The following is a 15,799-nucleotide window of genomic DNA, read 5'->3' as shown; positions in this document are numbered from 1 at the left end:
CTTAACTCTCAAGAATTAATATGGGAAATTTTTTGGTCTTGCTAAAAGTAAAACAAACAAAAAATGATACTTTCATATAGTCATGTTGGTTCTCTTTGAAGCTCATCGCCAAAACGTTTAATTTAGAGTTGGTTCCTTTTATTTCATTCTCACTCCTTTAATTTTTCATTACAGATGATTGACACGAACATTAGCGGATCTAGCCCTTCGTCAACGGGTTCATCCGAATTCATTATTTTTAATGGAGAACATAGAATAATTCCATTTAAGACTCACTAAAATTTTAATAAATACTTATTAAATTTGAACCCATAATCTTAAAAACATAATAAGTTTAGTGCTAACAACTTTGTAGCTAGTATTGGCACTTAGTGGTGCCCCTATCCTCTTAAACTCTTGAGTACGCCTCTGAATTAGTGTGAGTGTATATATATATATATATACTACTATGCTATAAGAGAGAATAATAGCCTGTTTGGCCAAGCTTATTTTTGGCCAAAAGTGTTTTTTTGGCCAAAAGCACTTTTGGCCTCAATTTGAGGTGTTTGGCCAAGCTTCCGGAAGGAAAAAAGTGCTTTTGAGGAGAAGCAGAAGCAGTTTTGGAGAAGCAGACAAAAGTAGTTTCTCTTCAAAAGCACTTTTTTGAGAAGCACTTTTGAGAAAAATACACTTAGAAGCAGTTTTTTAAAGCTTGGTCAAACACTAATTGTTGCTCAGAAGTGTTTTTCAAACTAATTAGACAAACACAAACTGTTTCTCACCAAAGTACTTTTGAGAAAAGCACTTCTCAAAATAAGCTGATTTTTGCAGTTTGGCCAAAAGGGATATAAGCAGGCATCTTATGGTCAACATGTATGCTTCATCATAAGGGTATTTTTGTCATTTCTTGTTCTCTTGACACCATAATCTGCCAGGTAGAAAGCACCGCTTCCAAATTTTTTATTCTTTGGTCTGTTTTTGTTTATATCCAAGTTTTCCTTCGTGCTTTTCTTTACCCTTTTCATAAATTCCTCTTTCAGCTTTATAGTGTATTCCTCTATTCAAAACTTTAGATCTTCTGCAAAAAGATATTCGGGGTTTTTGCTTGATTAGCCTTTTCTTCCGTAAAGGTAAAAACAAACTAAGGTTGGGTTCTGATTTTTTCTCTGTTTTTATTAATTTGTTTATTTTGCAATTAAGATTTTATAGAAGACAAAAAAAGTGACAAACTTGTTGGTTTAATAGACCTCATTTGGGAGAGGATCTTCACCATCGAATCTCCTTAGCGAAGGGTAAAAGGAGTGAGATTTGTTATTAGAATCCTCTGAAGTATAGTAGTGTATGAAAAAGTTCTTGTGGCGGATCCCTTGTTAGGAATTCTAAAATCGACTTAAGTTGTTTTATAATTCCCCTAGAAATTACAGTTATTGAAGATAACCTTTTCTGACTATAAATTTTATTTAGAGTTAAGATAGTATTCTTATGATGTTTTGAATCTTTCATGGAAGATTAAGCTTGCTTTCGCCTAAAATTCTAACTTAATTGATGATATATTGTTGCGCCTCTGTTTTGCTTTTCTGGGTTTAATCCTACTTTTCAACCCTTTTAAAGTGCAGTAAGAATCGATTTGACGTTTGTGGACTGCGTTAATTTGATTTTGACTGAGCAAAATAAGGTTCAACTATGATGTTTCACAATTTGGGGTAGTTGTGTAATCCAACATATGTACCTCTTAATTTCAGTGACCTTCTTTGTTTTTCTTCTTCTTCTCATGGGTTACAAAATTCATGTCTAATTTCATATTTCCGTGCCTTATATATGAGGATGGGTGAGATGCCCACAGATTGATATCATATCCTTCAATCAGTTCTATTTAGTGTTCAATCTGATAAGAAATAGATAAACGATGTTGAAATGGCATAATATAAGAAACTTATAGAATCAGGCGAAATTCAATGTGCATATCAATTCTGAAGCAGAGGAAGATGTGAATTAATATTAACTTCACAAGCACATCACTAGAAGGAAACTTCCACATAACTTTTCTAAACCCAATAAAAGCATAGCTTATGTTGTTTCTCTTTATAAGCTGCATGAATACATAAGTTTGAATAAACCTTTCGAGCAACTATACGTAATAATCCAGCGGAAAGGAACTTCATGAAAAATTTGAAACTTCTTCACTTCAAGCCTTTTTAGTTTTACTTTTTCCTAAAGGAATAGAAGTCAGATTTCATTGGAGGAACTGTAATGTTGACAGAGAAAGTATTCGAATACAAGAGTTTCGTTTCGTCTGTTCAAGAAGGGATATAATTCGAGGCATTCTAGCTCAGAATCATCCTAAAAAACTCTGCATTACTTTAAGGACTCTGGATGATATGCTTAGCTACCGGCAGAATTAACTTCAATAAAATAAACGAATCAGTTCTTTGAGTTCGTTCTTAAATCCCATTTTGACAAAAATAAATAAAATAAACAAATCGATAGGGAAGAACTTGATGGACATTCTTTTTTTCATGTGTGTTTGAATTGAATCGGAAAGTAGAGTGAAAGGAGCCGTGATTTAAGTTTGTATATTTGCCTAACTTCAAAGTATTTTGGCCTATGAATTTCACTTATCATGCCAATCGTATTAACATATGCCTTTTCTCCGTATTACCAAAATTTCTTGAATATCTTTAACAAAGTTTTCAATTCTTTCTTGACACAGGGAGTTCCAACACTCAAAAATGTAGTGATTAAAAAAATCCAAATCCAACTTTTACTAGAAATTCCTAATTGTTGCAAAAAAGATTCAAGTGTATTTTACGCATATTTGCTGCCTCATATTTGTAATGTGGGATGGTTTGTTCTTGCAATTTTACAGTTACCAATATGCAGGTTATATTAATAAAACGGAACAAAGACTTAGTATTAGTGAAATTACACCACTAACTACAGAATGGACTTGCTAAGTCCAGGCTGTAGACAAATTTCGGCCGCGAGACAGTAAAGATCAGCGAGTTCATTTTCAGACAATAATTGTGCAGGATGTAAACGTAAGTCAAGTTACAACTATAATTGTAACATAAGTTCTTTTCACTTGTACTCTTCCAATAATTACTTAGTTATCATTCTTAATAACATTGTAGGAGGAACAAGTTTGCGTGATACTTTATGGTGACGATATTAGAAGATGTGATAACTTGTTCGAACTTTTTGAGACATATCTGATTTCAACTGCCAAGGTTAGAAATCCACAACCTTACTCACTACATATAGGCCAATTTGAGTAGATCGTTGATAGATTTACTATTGTGGAGTTTATCCCAAAAAATAATGAAAAGGAGACACTGTTACCTCCTCCATCAAGACTGACTACGATTTCATTCGCCGACGTTGCACAACAGTCTTCCGATGTTGAATTTGGTATATTTCAAATTACCTTATGCCTTATAACAGCTTAATTGCTTGAAACTCATGCTGAATGCAAGTATATTGGTTTTACGTACATTTGTTTTTTGTTTATAACAACAGATTTATTAGTTGTGGTGGTAAACTGTGGGACAATGCAATACACCGCTGATCAGAGTAAGAAATTTCAAGAGGCATAGTTATGGACAAAATGTGAGTCATTTAATCTTCTATTACATAACAAAATCTCTACCTAACACTTATATTAGTAACATGTATAGGAAGAAACCTCTCTTCTTCACTATATGGGAAGACATGGCAAGCAATGAAGGAGCTGAGTTACTGAAACAAGTGAGACAACTACAAGAATATCCTATTATTCTCGCGAAGCGGATAGGTACCACAAAATAACAGGGTGGTAAGTTCACGCAGCTCCTGTTCCTACATATGGATTATGGTTCAGCGTTGGTTATTAAAAAAATTTGCATACGCAGTTACCCGTTTCGCAACAAGATACAACTCAACAATCTTAATCAATCCCTTATATGTGCAAGCAACTGAATTACAGAATTAGTACAATACAAACTGTGCCTAAAATGTACCACATTATTATTTAACTGTTATTTCTTCTATGGAAAAATAATTGTCTGACATTTCCTGTGCGAATTACAGGATAAATGAGAACAAACAAATGCTAATTAAATACACAGTGAAGAGTCCAGCAGAGTCAGCTTCATCGCTTAATCTTGTAGCTATTGACGATGAAATATTATCTGTTTCAGCTATTGCTACGCAAACCTCCACTGTGAGTTCACTAAATTACAAAATAAAATGCCAAAAACTGCCATACAATGTATCTTTTATACAATATGGATAACAGTTCAATAAATTTTATTATAAGGATTCATATATAAAAATTATTTTTGAGAGGATTGGATGGCGTTTGTTTCTAAAAGTGTTTCAATAATTTTTGCTTTTGAAAATCTTTACTTTATTCAAAAGTTTTTAAGTTTTTAGAATATTGAAATAACATGCCATCTACCCCTCCCAACTCAAAAGACTAATTTTGTTAATTCCTTTTCAAATAGTTTGAGAGTTTTTTTCCCTTCACAAAGGTTTAGAAGAATATGGTGTTAGATAGTATAGTGAAAAAACATGCTATAACTTATTAGGTTAAACTTACAGAGCTCTTATTCCCAGTTAATTTACCTGACCAAAAATTCCTTGAAATTATATGTCTTTGCTGTTTAGGCTTCACTTATAGTTATAAGATAGGTTTTGGTTTCTTCTTTTCCTAATTTTCAGAATTTCTGCTGACTAAAAATTGTTCAAATTGGATAAGTGTTTGGTTGCAAATATTTGTGAAATTATATACAATTTTATCTTAAGTGGCCTTGCTGCATAAACTCTGTGACCTTTTGTCGAAAAACTTCAGCAGAGAGAGCATCAAAGGAACTGAATATAGACATCATCATCTTTGGTATTTTATTGCTTCTAACTTGGAAAACAAATGGAGTTAAAAAAGACAAGAAACTAAAAGTATTGCTTTATTGGTTTGTTTTTTTATGTAAGAAGTGTACTTATAACCAATACTTTAAACTTGTATGTGAAGAAAAGAAGATGCAAAAGAGAAGTATATATAGGGGTTGGATTAAAGAATAGGAAACCCTTTACCAAATGAATTTTAGGTTGGAGCAGATGGTTAACTGAGTATTCATATTAGTATTTACCTTTAAGTTTTTCCTTACTTTTTACTGTAGAAAAAAGTTAAAGAACATCTGAAAATTGTCCTACAACTGCCTATGAACGACCACAATTATATGTGACAAAAAGCAGTTTATTTCAATATGCACATTGTTTCACGTGCTTTTACCTGGATAAAAAGAACAAAAAAATAAGTCATTTTGTCTCTTACTCACTAAGTTTTCCTTCTATTATTTCTCCGTGTTAACACTTTGCAGGCGGAAAGTTTTTACGTCGAAGGAGAAATTTCGCTACCTGGGCATTTCCAACGATTTTACCTGCTAGGTTGTTCTGAATGTAACCATCTTGTTCGGAGCAAAATAAAAAGGGAGATTCAATGCATAAACTGCAGGCTGTCACGGATGTTAATTCCAAGGTAACAACTACTACTAATAAGATTATACCATTGGCAATATTTGATATTGTAGGCCATCTATTGTACCTCAACTAAAATAATTTACAACATACCACATCATAGGTGCCACTTTGAGGTAGAAATTACAGACGAAACTGGCACAATAACAGCAACAATGTCTGAAGGCTTGGGCGAAAGAATATTATCAATGACAGCTGAACAGATATATGATATCACTGGTGTTAAGGTACATACACATACAACATCGCAGTTAACATAGGTCAACAAACTTAATATAATACTCTGATATGATATCTATTATATTTACTATCTGTTTGCAGAATGAGTTATTCCCTGCTGCCCATAACAATCAACTACTTGCTGATAAACTATTCAGAGTTCAGCTACAATGGTCATCATCCAGAACACCAGACAAAAATGCAGGTTCTCTGGTTCTTTTGTCATACACTGAAAAACCAACCATGTTTCTACCAGAAGACTCAACATCTGTGAGTGGTGCCGACAGAATTATGGAAGAAGAGCCAATACTTGTGACTGATGCAAAAGCAACTAAGAAACAGAAAAGGGAACCAAGTACCCTACCAAAGCGGTTACGGTATGGATAGCTAACTTGAGTGACAAAAGACAACGAATGCTTGCTTGCGAGTTGACAGGTAAGGAATACAGCCAACCAATAGACCTCTTTATTTTATTGTTTACTAAAAGTAATAGACGACAGTCAAGGTTAGAAACTCAAATACCATATTTTACCATCTACTAATGTTCTTAAAATGAATATTTTATTTGTACAGATTGTCGAAGCAGTGATGTTCGCTCAGACGGTATGGAATGTACAGACACATTTTGATAACATTTTGGCAGATCATACCGATCTTTAACAAAGTTCAGATATTTGGCCGCCTTAACAAACTGTTCCACATTTTTGCGTAAATAGTTATCAGTAGTATGTGCCTATGTTTTTGAAGGCAATTGGTATTATTTTTGGATATTGGAGCGGCCTCTACATGTTATACATACCAGTCTATTTATTGAAATGTAGAAACTAAATGTAATGTTGTTGTATATCTTGTCTGTTTGACATTAATGTTACAAACATGCTGTTTTATGTATCTTTAATGGATTGATTGAGGCTAGAACTGTACATCGCTGAACTTTGCAATGTGTAGTCCGTTCATACAAGTCACTTGCTTATAAATGAACTCTTTCCCAATGGCACTCTTTAGCTATAAGTAGTACATGGTTGAGTTTGATGAATTTGTGACGCTATTATACATTGTCTTTGATAGATATGATCTGACTTTCTCAATTGCTCACACTCTAATCCAAAGTGTTGGGCCTGGGCAAGCCCGGGCCAATCCCATCTAGTATATATATAATGCATGATTTATGTATGTAAAGATCCCAAAAAAAAAGCTATGAAGTGCTAAAACCTAAAAATCACTGAAAAGAATTGTACATACCTGCTCTGTGTTATTTTACAGTTTGTTTGCATGGTTGTTACGTATCGTTTTATAATGTAACGTATTGTACTGTATTGTACTGTACTGTATTGTTTGATAAAACAATGTTTGGATAGATTGTGTCGTTTGCTATCGTTTCATGACATCACGCACCAACAATATGAAGAATAAACTTGTAATATTATAAAGAAAATTATGATACATGGTAAAATTACTATATAAAAAGGTAGGGTAAATGATTAAAATAAAATTATTTAATAATAATAAAGGGTGAGAGAGAGAAAAACACAAGGTAACGACGCGACCACACCAAATTGGTCGTTACATAAAGTGACATATTTCGTCGTTATGTAACGATGGATTTAACGATACAATAAAATTTAAGTAACAATCAAAACAAATATTATATTTAAAGTAACAATACAATACAAAACAATGGATAACAACCATCCAAACAAGTTGTTGGTATTCCAGAGTTGGGATTCTTTATTATTGTCGAATGTCTGTGACTTTCAACGGTCTAACTAAGAAAAGTAGACTGAAAAGCTGGATCATTCTAATTTTGTTGATAAAATTTAAAAATGTATATTTCATGGCTTTTTAAGGCTGAAATATTTAAAAACAACTCAAAAGTAGTATTAAAGAATTTTTTAAAAAAATAGATGAGCTATCCATACAATTCAATCACAGCAAAGACTTACTTACATTGGATATATATACTAGCTTAATTGATATATGACACGTGTCTATCACTTAATTAGGTGTACTATACATCGTCACCTTGATTTATTTTAATCATAGTAAGATAATATAATTTGGTGTAAAATATTCTATACGAATAAAATTTTACCATTTGACAACGCTGCAGACATACGTGCTTTGGGCAAAGAAGATAAAATTGATTTTTACTTGATATGTTTCTAGCTACTAATTAGCACTCTTTGATTGAACGGTGGCGGGCGGCCCGACGTTAGAGGTTCTTGAAGTCATGTTGACTCTATATATGTTATGCTGATTTTTATTCAACTATGTCTTCGTGCTTGACATAGGTGGATTTGTTTTGTCCACGTGTCATACTTATATTAGTTATACATTCATCTCGAATCCATCCCATATTCATAGTAATTTTGGAAAAAGCATTAGTGATGGGGGGAGGGGGGAGGATTTCCGCTAAGGGGTTCAAACAAGGAAAAATTTAATAAATTGAAAGAGAAAGTGACCAATGGGACTTGAATTGACCTCACAAAGACTTTGAACCCCGTTGATCATAACTATGCTTTTGATTGTGTCAAGGAGATTCAAAACATAATAGATAAAAGTAAAAAACAAATTTTGCCCTATATAAACAGTGTAATTTTTGGACGAAGGGGGTTCGGATAAATACCCATCCTCCCCTAAATCTGCCCATGTTAGTGATTTTCGCATTTATTTAGTTAGAATTCCAAACTCGTCTCTAAATTGGTAGGATCCACATAAACTTTGCACGAAAAATTAGAAATGACGAAAATGTTACATGGCAGGCGGCCCGTCACGGCTTTACTGTACTCGTTTGAGGAAAAAAGTAAATTAAGGTTTCATTCATGGGAACACAAACTCAGAAACTAATAATGAAAATTTCACATTCAGATTTTCAGATCTTGTAAGGTCTCTTGCAATGGCAACAATTGCATCATTGAATGGAAATCACCAAGATGGGGTTTTTCGCCCAACAACAAATTTTTCACCTAGCCTCTGGGGAAATATATTTAGTTGTTCTGCGTTGAATAATCAGGTATATATATCTATGCTTCTTTATTTCTCGTTCACCTTTTTTTATTATATATTTTGATACTAAGAGAGAGCGCATTATTACAGGTCTTCGAAAAAAAATATAAAGGAGATTGAAACTTTGAAAGAGGAAGTCAAGCACATGATAATCAGTACTACTGGCAATGACACCACAGAAAAAATGTTTGATTGATACTCTTGAATGCCTTGGTATTTCATATCACTTTGAAGAGGAGATTGAAGATCAAATAAGCAAGTTGTTTAATCTAAATGTCATCCAAGAAGAACATGATCTATACAGTGTTTCCCTATATTTTCGATTGTTTAGGCAACACGGCTATCCAATCTCTTGTGGTATATATTTTTATGTGTAGATATATTACAATTTTGTTTAATTTAAATGAATGTTTTTAGTTAATTTGTTATAACAAGATATTTTGTGAATTTAGATCATTTCAACCAATTCAAAGACAACAATGGAAAATTCATGGAAACTTTACTTAAAGATGTAAAGGGTATGCTCAATCTGTATGAAGCAGCTCAAGTAAGGGAACATGAAGATGAAATATTAGAAGAGGCTCTAATCTTCACAAAAGAACATTTGGAGAAAATAGCACCCAAATTAAGCTCTTCTATTATTGAGAAACAAGTAACACATGCACTCATGCAATCTCTACAGAGGCATTCCAAGAGCTGAAGCCCATTTTAACATTTCAATATATGGAGAATCTGAATCAAGAAATGACAAGTTACTAAGGCTCGCCAAACTAGATTATAATTTGTTGCAAGTGCTACACAAGGAAGAGCTTAGTGAACTCACACAGTAAGATGATTTTATTTAATTTGAGTACCATATATATTTTATTACTTGAGTTAATTAACTAAATATGACTCTCATTAATTTATTTTGAAGATGGTGGAAAGATTTGGATCTCGCGTCTAAGCTTTCGTATGTTCGAGATAGAATGGTGGAGTGCTTTTTTTGGGCCGTAGAGGTGTATTTTGAACCTCAATATTCTCGTGCTCGAATCATGCTTGCAAAATGCATAGCTATGATTTCAGTAATTGACGACACATATGATTCCTATGGTACTCTTGATGAACTAGAAGTGTTCACAGAAGCCATGGACCGGTATGCAATATTCCATTTATAATTTCTAATGTACATCTAAAGACTCATGAAAATATTTGATTAAACATCTATTCTATAATGATTATTGGAATAAGGTACTCACGTTAAAACATTGCCAATCATTGCAGGTGGGATACAAGTGAAATTGATCGACTCCCTACCTATATGAAAACATTGTATTCAACTCTTCTCGATCTCTTCAAAGAATATGACATCGAAGTAGAGAAACAAGATATGAGTTTCAATGGAGTATATTACGTCAAAGAGGCGGTACGATCACTTAAAACTCTAATATATATAATTTTCCTTTTATTTTATGAGTTTAATTAATATTATTATATTTCTCAAATATAAAGATGAAGGAAATCGTGAGGAGTTACTACATTGAAGCACAATGGTTCATCAAAGGGAAAAGTCCACCATTTGAAGAATACTTAAGCAATGCACTCATAACTGGAACTTATTACCTACTTGCACCTGCTTTATTATTGGGCATAAAATCATCTTCAAAAGCAGCATTCGATTGGATGATGAATAAACCTAAGATTCTTGTGGCTTCAGCATTAATTGGTCGAGTTATTGATGACGTTGCAACTTACCAGGTATATATTGATATATAAACTACGTCTCAATCTCAAATAAAATGTGAATTCGTTAATGTTTGCATGATCCATCATCTGCTTTTTTTTCTTTCGTATATATAGATTGAGAAAGAAAAAGGACAACTTGTGACGGGAATAGAATGCTATATGAAAGAGCACAATTTAACAGTGGAAGAAGCAAGTGCACAACTTTCTGAAATGGCTGAAAATGCATGGAAGGATTTGAGCAAATAGAGCATTATTAAGCCTACTAATTCTTCAATGCCAGCTGAAATCTTAAAGCCAATCGTAAATCTGACACGTCTAATTGATGTGGTTTACAAGAATAATGAAGATGGATATAGTAATCCAAAGAATAATGTGAAGTCTGTAATTGAAGCCTTACTCGTCAATCCCATCAACATGTAGAGGACTCCAAGGAAGATGGTCAAATATTAAATAAGTTAATGTGAACCATTACAGTACTAGTTGATTTAAAACTCCATTAATAAGTGATTTAATTTTACTCCATCGTATTATTTTGATTGCAAATGTTTTATTTGAATGAATAAATTGTATGTGTATCGAGAGTACAGAAATTTTCGTCAGTTATCCTTTTTGGGGACTAACTGTTTAGTAAATTAAATGGTGTAACTGGTAAAGTTGTTGTAATGTGACCAGGAGGTCAAGAGTTTAAAACGTGAAAACAGTCTCTAGCAGAAATGCAGGGTAAGATTGCGTACAATAGAACCTTGTGATCCGGCCCTTTCCCGAACCCCGCGTATAACGAGAGTTTAGTGCACCGGGCTGTCCTTTTTTTTTTTTAGTATATTAAATGTCTTTCTTTTTATTTTTCTTGCAGCTTATGGATATTTTAGACCACGGTCTAAAGATTACTTTCGAGCAAATTGAAATTTTGATAAGAAACATTAGACTGCGTTCTAATATTTTGCAAGTTATTGCAAAAGTGAGACGACGACAAGTTATTGCAAAAACATTAGATGTATTTGTCATATTTATCATTTAATTGTCGGTGATGGTATGCGAATATTAAACATAGAAATTGAAAAGGTTAGAATGACTCTTAATTGACTTTTTTATTCAAACCGTAGAAGTAGACTTAGAGAGTATTTTAAAAAATGTGATGAATATGGCCTTAGAGAAAGAAAGGTTCCTAAACCTTGCCCGACTAGATGGAATTGTATGTACGAAAGTTTAGTAGTAGCATATGAATATAGAAACCCAATTAATGCAACGTTTAATTCTCGGGTAGGTGGTGAAGATGATGATGAAATGCTTACCACTCAAGATTGGACTAATGTTAAAATTCTTTTAGATTTTTTAGAACATTTTCAAATTGCAACAAATGCATTTTCTGGGCAATATTATCCTACTATTTCAAACTGTTTAGTTTATATTGCAGCACTATCTGATTTGTTTGTTGAATTTAGTGAGGGTGGGGATATTTATGAACTTGCTATAAATGAAATGAAACAAAAGTTTAAAAAATATTTTTTTCCTATCCCTCCTATTTATGGTCTTGCTGCAATGCTAAATCCTACAATGAAATTGGGAGGTCCTCATTTTTGGTATTCAAATATTTATAAGGCTTTAGATCTTTCAAATGAGGAAATTGCGACACTTGCAGATGCAAAAGCTTCAATTAAGATTAACGCTCAAACAGTTTATAATGCTTATCAACTTGCCTTAGAGCATGCTAGGCCAACTATTCCAACCCCTACTTCGTCTAGCTCACAATCCTCTAAAAGAGTTGCGGGCTTAAAAGCTCTTAAATCTTGGACGGAGTTCAGGGGGTCTCAAGGTGAAAATTATGATGAAACTTCACATCTAAATGAGCTTCAAGTTTATTTGTCTCAGGGACTTGAAAAGGAGAATCCAGACGGCTCTTTTGATCTTTTGGAATGGTGGAAGGCAAGGGAAAAACATTTTCCTGTTCTTGCAAGGATGGCTCGGGATATTTTATCAATTCAAGCTTCAACTGTTGCATCAGAGAGCGCTTTCAGTCAAGCAAGACTGCAAATAGGTGATCATAGAGCGTCTATGAGGGATAGCTTGGAAAAATCAGTATTGTTTAGAGATTGGATCCGCTCGGAAAGAAGAAACTTTGGAATTGCAGAAGCACAACCGGCGATAGATGAAGCTTATGAAGAAATGATAGCGGAACTTGCGGAGGATTCGGCTTCGCCCGGAAGTGGTGATGAACAAGCTTCTTTTCCACCACCACCAACGCAACCTCCTCCGAACCTTGAAGGATTTATGAGATTTGTTAGAGATAATACATAGAATAATATGTAACTTGTATTTTGGCACATCTTCCTTAGTTTTTTTTCCTTCTAATGGTGGTATTAGTACCTTGTTGTGCTCATTCCATTGGGGGAAGGATGACTAAGAAAGATATGTCATTTTTTGGTAATAAAATTTATTGCTTCTACCCATGAGCTTCTTTTCGCAATATTTCTTTGTCTATACTTAGAATTATTTATAAGCTACAATATATACATAATATACAATATATATACTACAAGAAAATATATAAGAGAATATATATACATAAGATACAATATAATATACTACAAGAAAATATATTATGCTACAATATATACATAAGATACAATATATATACTACAAGAAAATATATTATGCGAATATATATACATAAGATACAATATATATACTATAAGAAAATATATAAGAGAATATATATACATAAGATACAATATAATATACTAAAAGAAAATATATTATGCTACAATATATACATAATATACAATATATATACTACAAGAAAATATATTATGCGAACATATATACATAAGATACAATATATATACTAAAAGAAAATATATAAGAGAATATATATACATAAGATACAATATAATATACTTCAAGAAGTGATATTTATGCATGACAATTTAGTGTTTTACTATTGTTTTGTTATTTTCTTTTTCATCAAGCACTTTAATAATTAGATATACATATATACTACATATATATTTTTAATATAGCCATGATACTACAAGAAATTGTCTAAAAAAAAAAAAACCGCTAGGCCCGCGAAGCCCACGAGCCCGACCCGTTAAGCACAGGACCATGTGGGCTTAGGCCCGTCACGGGCCGGTTCCACCCATTAGGCCCACGAAGCCCGGGACCGCCAGAGCCCGGGACCACGAAGCCCGGGACCGCGAGGCCCGGCCCGTTAGGCCCACTAAGGCCCGGGCCCGGGACAAAATACAGCATTACGACAACCTAATGTTTTATCTGTTAAGTTGAACAATATATAAACAAATATTAGATCCAAGGCTAATAGTATCCGAAGGATAATCTTTCAAGAGCTATATTTGGACAACATTAAAAAATAGGGACAACATCGTCTAAATGGTGGCTTAAAAATATAGAGCACCATTGAATTTACCCGCGCTTCACGCAGTTCAATATAATTTTTTGCTAAATTTAATATAGAAGCAATAAAATAAAAAATAATGAAAGACATAAATACGAAAAATTTAAAAGTCAAATATAAAAGATAGAAGGTACATATCAAGATAAAACATAAATCGGACCAATTAAAAAGTTTCACGTGTATTTTTTATAGATTTATCTTGATAGAACTCATACACAAATAAACATGTCTCAACTAATTAACCTTTTTTTTTCCTTCAGAGTAATAAAGTTCCACATCCTACAAATCGTTTATCTTTCAGATACAATCATCCTCTTTTAGACCCAAACGAAATTAGAAGAACCAATAGTGAATACAGGGATGAAATATTGGCTAACATAACTGCAACATAAAGGATGTGTTTGGTATGAAGGAAAGCAGAAAATGTTTTTCAATTTTTTCATATTTGGTTGCTTTAAATGTTTTGAAAAATATTTTCCTCCAATTGGAGGAAAATATTTTCCCTATCAAGAGAAGGGAAATTTTTCCAAAACTCCTTTTCAACCTTCCCTACCCTTATTCCCCATCCCTACCAACCCCCACCAACGCACCCCACACCCCTCACCTACCAACCCCACCCCTGCCCACCCTAACCCAGCCAACCCTCGCTCCTCCCCACCCCCCGTGTGACGACCCGCCCAATCGTCTCATGAGTTACCGCTCCATTTCTCTCATTTCTGCTTCTTATTTCTTTGTTCAGTTGTATTTCATGTCATCGGGTTGATTGTTTCGGGTTCGGAGATGTTTTGGCAAGGTTTGAGATACTTAGTCTCTTTTGAGGAAACTTAAATTGAAAAATTCAATCGGATGTTGACTTATGTGTTAGAGGGCTCGTATGTGAATTCCGATGGTTCGGATAGCTTCCGGAAGTCATTTGGGACTTAGGAGGTGACACCAGATGTTTTGGCTGTTTTGGTTTAATATTGTATCGATCCGCACATTTTTTAGCTGTTTTATACATTTCTTATGAAAATTTGAGATTTAAACCTGTGTTAGAAAATGGTTTTATAAAAGAAATTCGCAGTGATTAATGGTTTGGGTTGGCTTGCCTAGTAATGTGATAGGCGCCATCATGACCGGGTATTTGGGGTCGTGACAAGCTGGTATCAGAGCGGTTGACAGATATCTATATCCGGGAGATTGTTCGTTTGCATGGTGTTCCAGTTTCTATCATTTCAGATAGGGGCACTCAGTTCACTTCACAGTTTTGGAGGTCAGTGCAGCGAGAGTTGGGTACTCAGGTTGAGTTGAGCATGGCCTTTTACCCTCAGACGGAAGGACAGTCCGAGCTCACTATTTAGATATTGGAGGACATGTTGCGTGCTTGTGTCATTGATTTCAAATGGTCATGAGATCAGTTTCTATCGCTTCCAGAGTTTGCTTATAACAACAGCTACTAGTCGAGTATTCAGATGGCTCCATATGAGGCTTTGTGTGGGAGGCGGTGTAGATCTACAGTTGGTTAGTTTGTGCCGGGCGAGGCTAGGCTAATAGGGACAGAGTTGGTATAGGATGCTTTAGAAAAGGTGAAGGTGATTCAGGAGAGGCTTCGTACAGCGCGGTCGACACAGAAGAGTTATGCTGACAGGAAGGTTTGAGACGTGTCCTACATGGTTGGCGAGAAGGTTCTGTTAAAGGTTTCACCCATGAAGGGTGTTATGAGATTTGGGAAGAAAGGGAAATTGAGTCCAGGTTCATTGGACTTTTTGAGGTGCTTCGGAGTATTGGGGAGATGGATTATGAGTTTGCTTTGCCACCTAACTTGTCGAGTGTGCATTCGGTATTTCATGTTTCTATGCTGCGGAAGTATATTGGAGATCCGTCTCATGTTCTGGATTTCAGCTCGGTTCAGTTAGATGATGATTTGACTTATGATGTGGAGCCAATGGCTATTTTGGAGCTCCAGGT

The 15,799-nt window shown here is 34.1% G+C and overlaps 1 protein-coding gene and 1 pseudogene across 11 annotated transcripts; both read left to right on the top strand.

Moving 5' to 3' along the window:
• The first annotated feature begins 982 nt into the window (after window positions 1-982).
• LOC104221207 (uncharacterized) lies at window positions 983-6,577 on the top strand. 11 transcript variants are annotated; one of them, XM_009772204.2, is made up of 10 exons: window positions 983-1,109; window positions 2,860-3,017; window positions 3,111-3,387; window positions 3,496-3,585; window positions 3,654-3,790; window positions 4,045-4,177; window positions 5,334-5,491; window positions 5,594-5,717; window positions 5,812-6,144; window positions 6,283-6,577. In XM_009772204.2, the coding sequence occupies exons 6-9, from the start codon at window positions 4,064-4,066 to the stop codon at window positions 6,094-6,096; spliced, it is 681 nt and encodes a 226-aa protein (XP_009770506.1). In that variant the 5' UTR covers window positions 983-1,109; window positions 2,860-3,017; window positions 3,111-3,387; window positions 3,496-3,585; window positions 3,654-3,790; window positions 4,045-4,063; the 3' UTR covers window positions 6,097-6,144; window positions 6,283-6,577. The 11 variants fall into 11 exon arrangements, with proteins under 11 accessions (XP_009770506.1, XP_070024106.1, XP_009770510.1 ...); XM_070168005.1 differs by having other exon boundaries at window positions 984-1,109; window positions 2,940-3,017; XM_009772208.2 differs by having other exon boundaries at window positions 984-1,109; window positions 2,846-3,017.
• Window positions 6,578-8,605: 2,028 nt separating this feature from the next.
• LOC104221206 (viridiflorene synthase-like) lies at window positions 8,606-10,860 on the top strand (annotated as a pseudogene).
• The last annotated feature ends 4,939 nt before the right edge of the window (window positions 10,861-15,799 follow it).

This window comes from Nicotiana sylvestris, chromosome 2 (genome assembly GCF_000393655.2).
Source record: "Nicotiana sylvestris chromosome 2, ASM39365v2, whole genome shotgun sequence".
Classification (NCBI taxonomy): domain Eukaryota; kingdom Viridiplantae; phylum Streptophyta; class Magnoliopsida; order Solanales; family Solanaceae; genus Nicotiana; species Nicotiana sylvestris.
The sequence above is the reverse complement of the archived record's forward strand: the minus strand, read 5'-3'. Positions and strand labels throughout refer to the sequence as shown.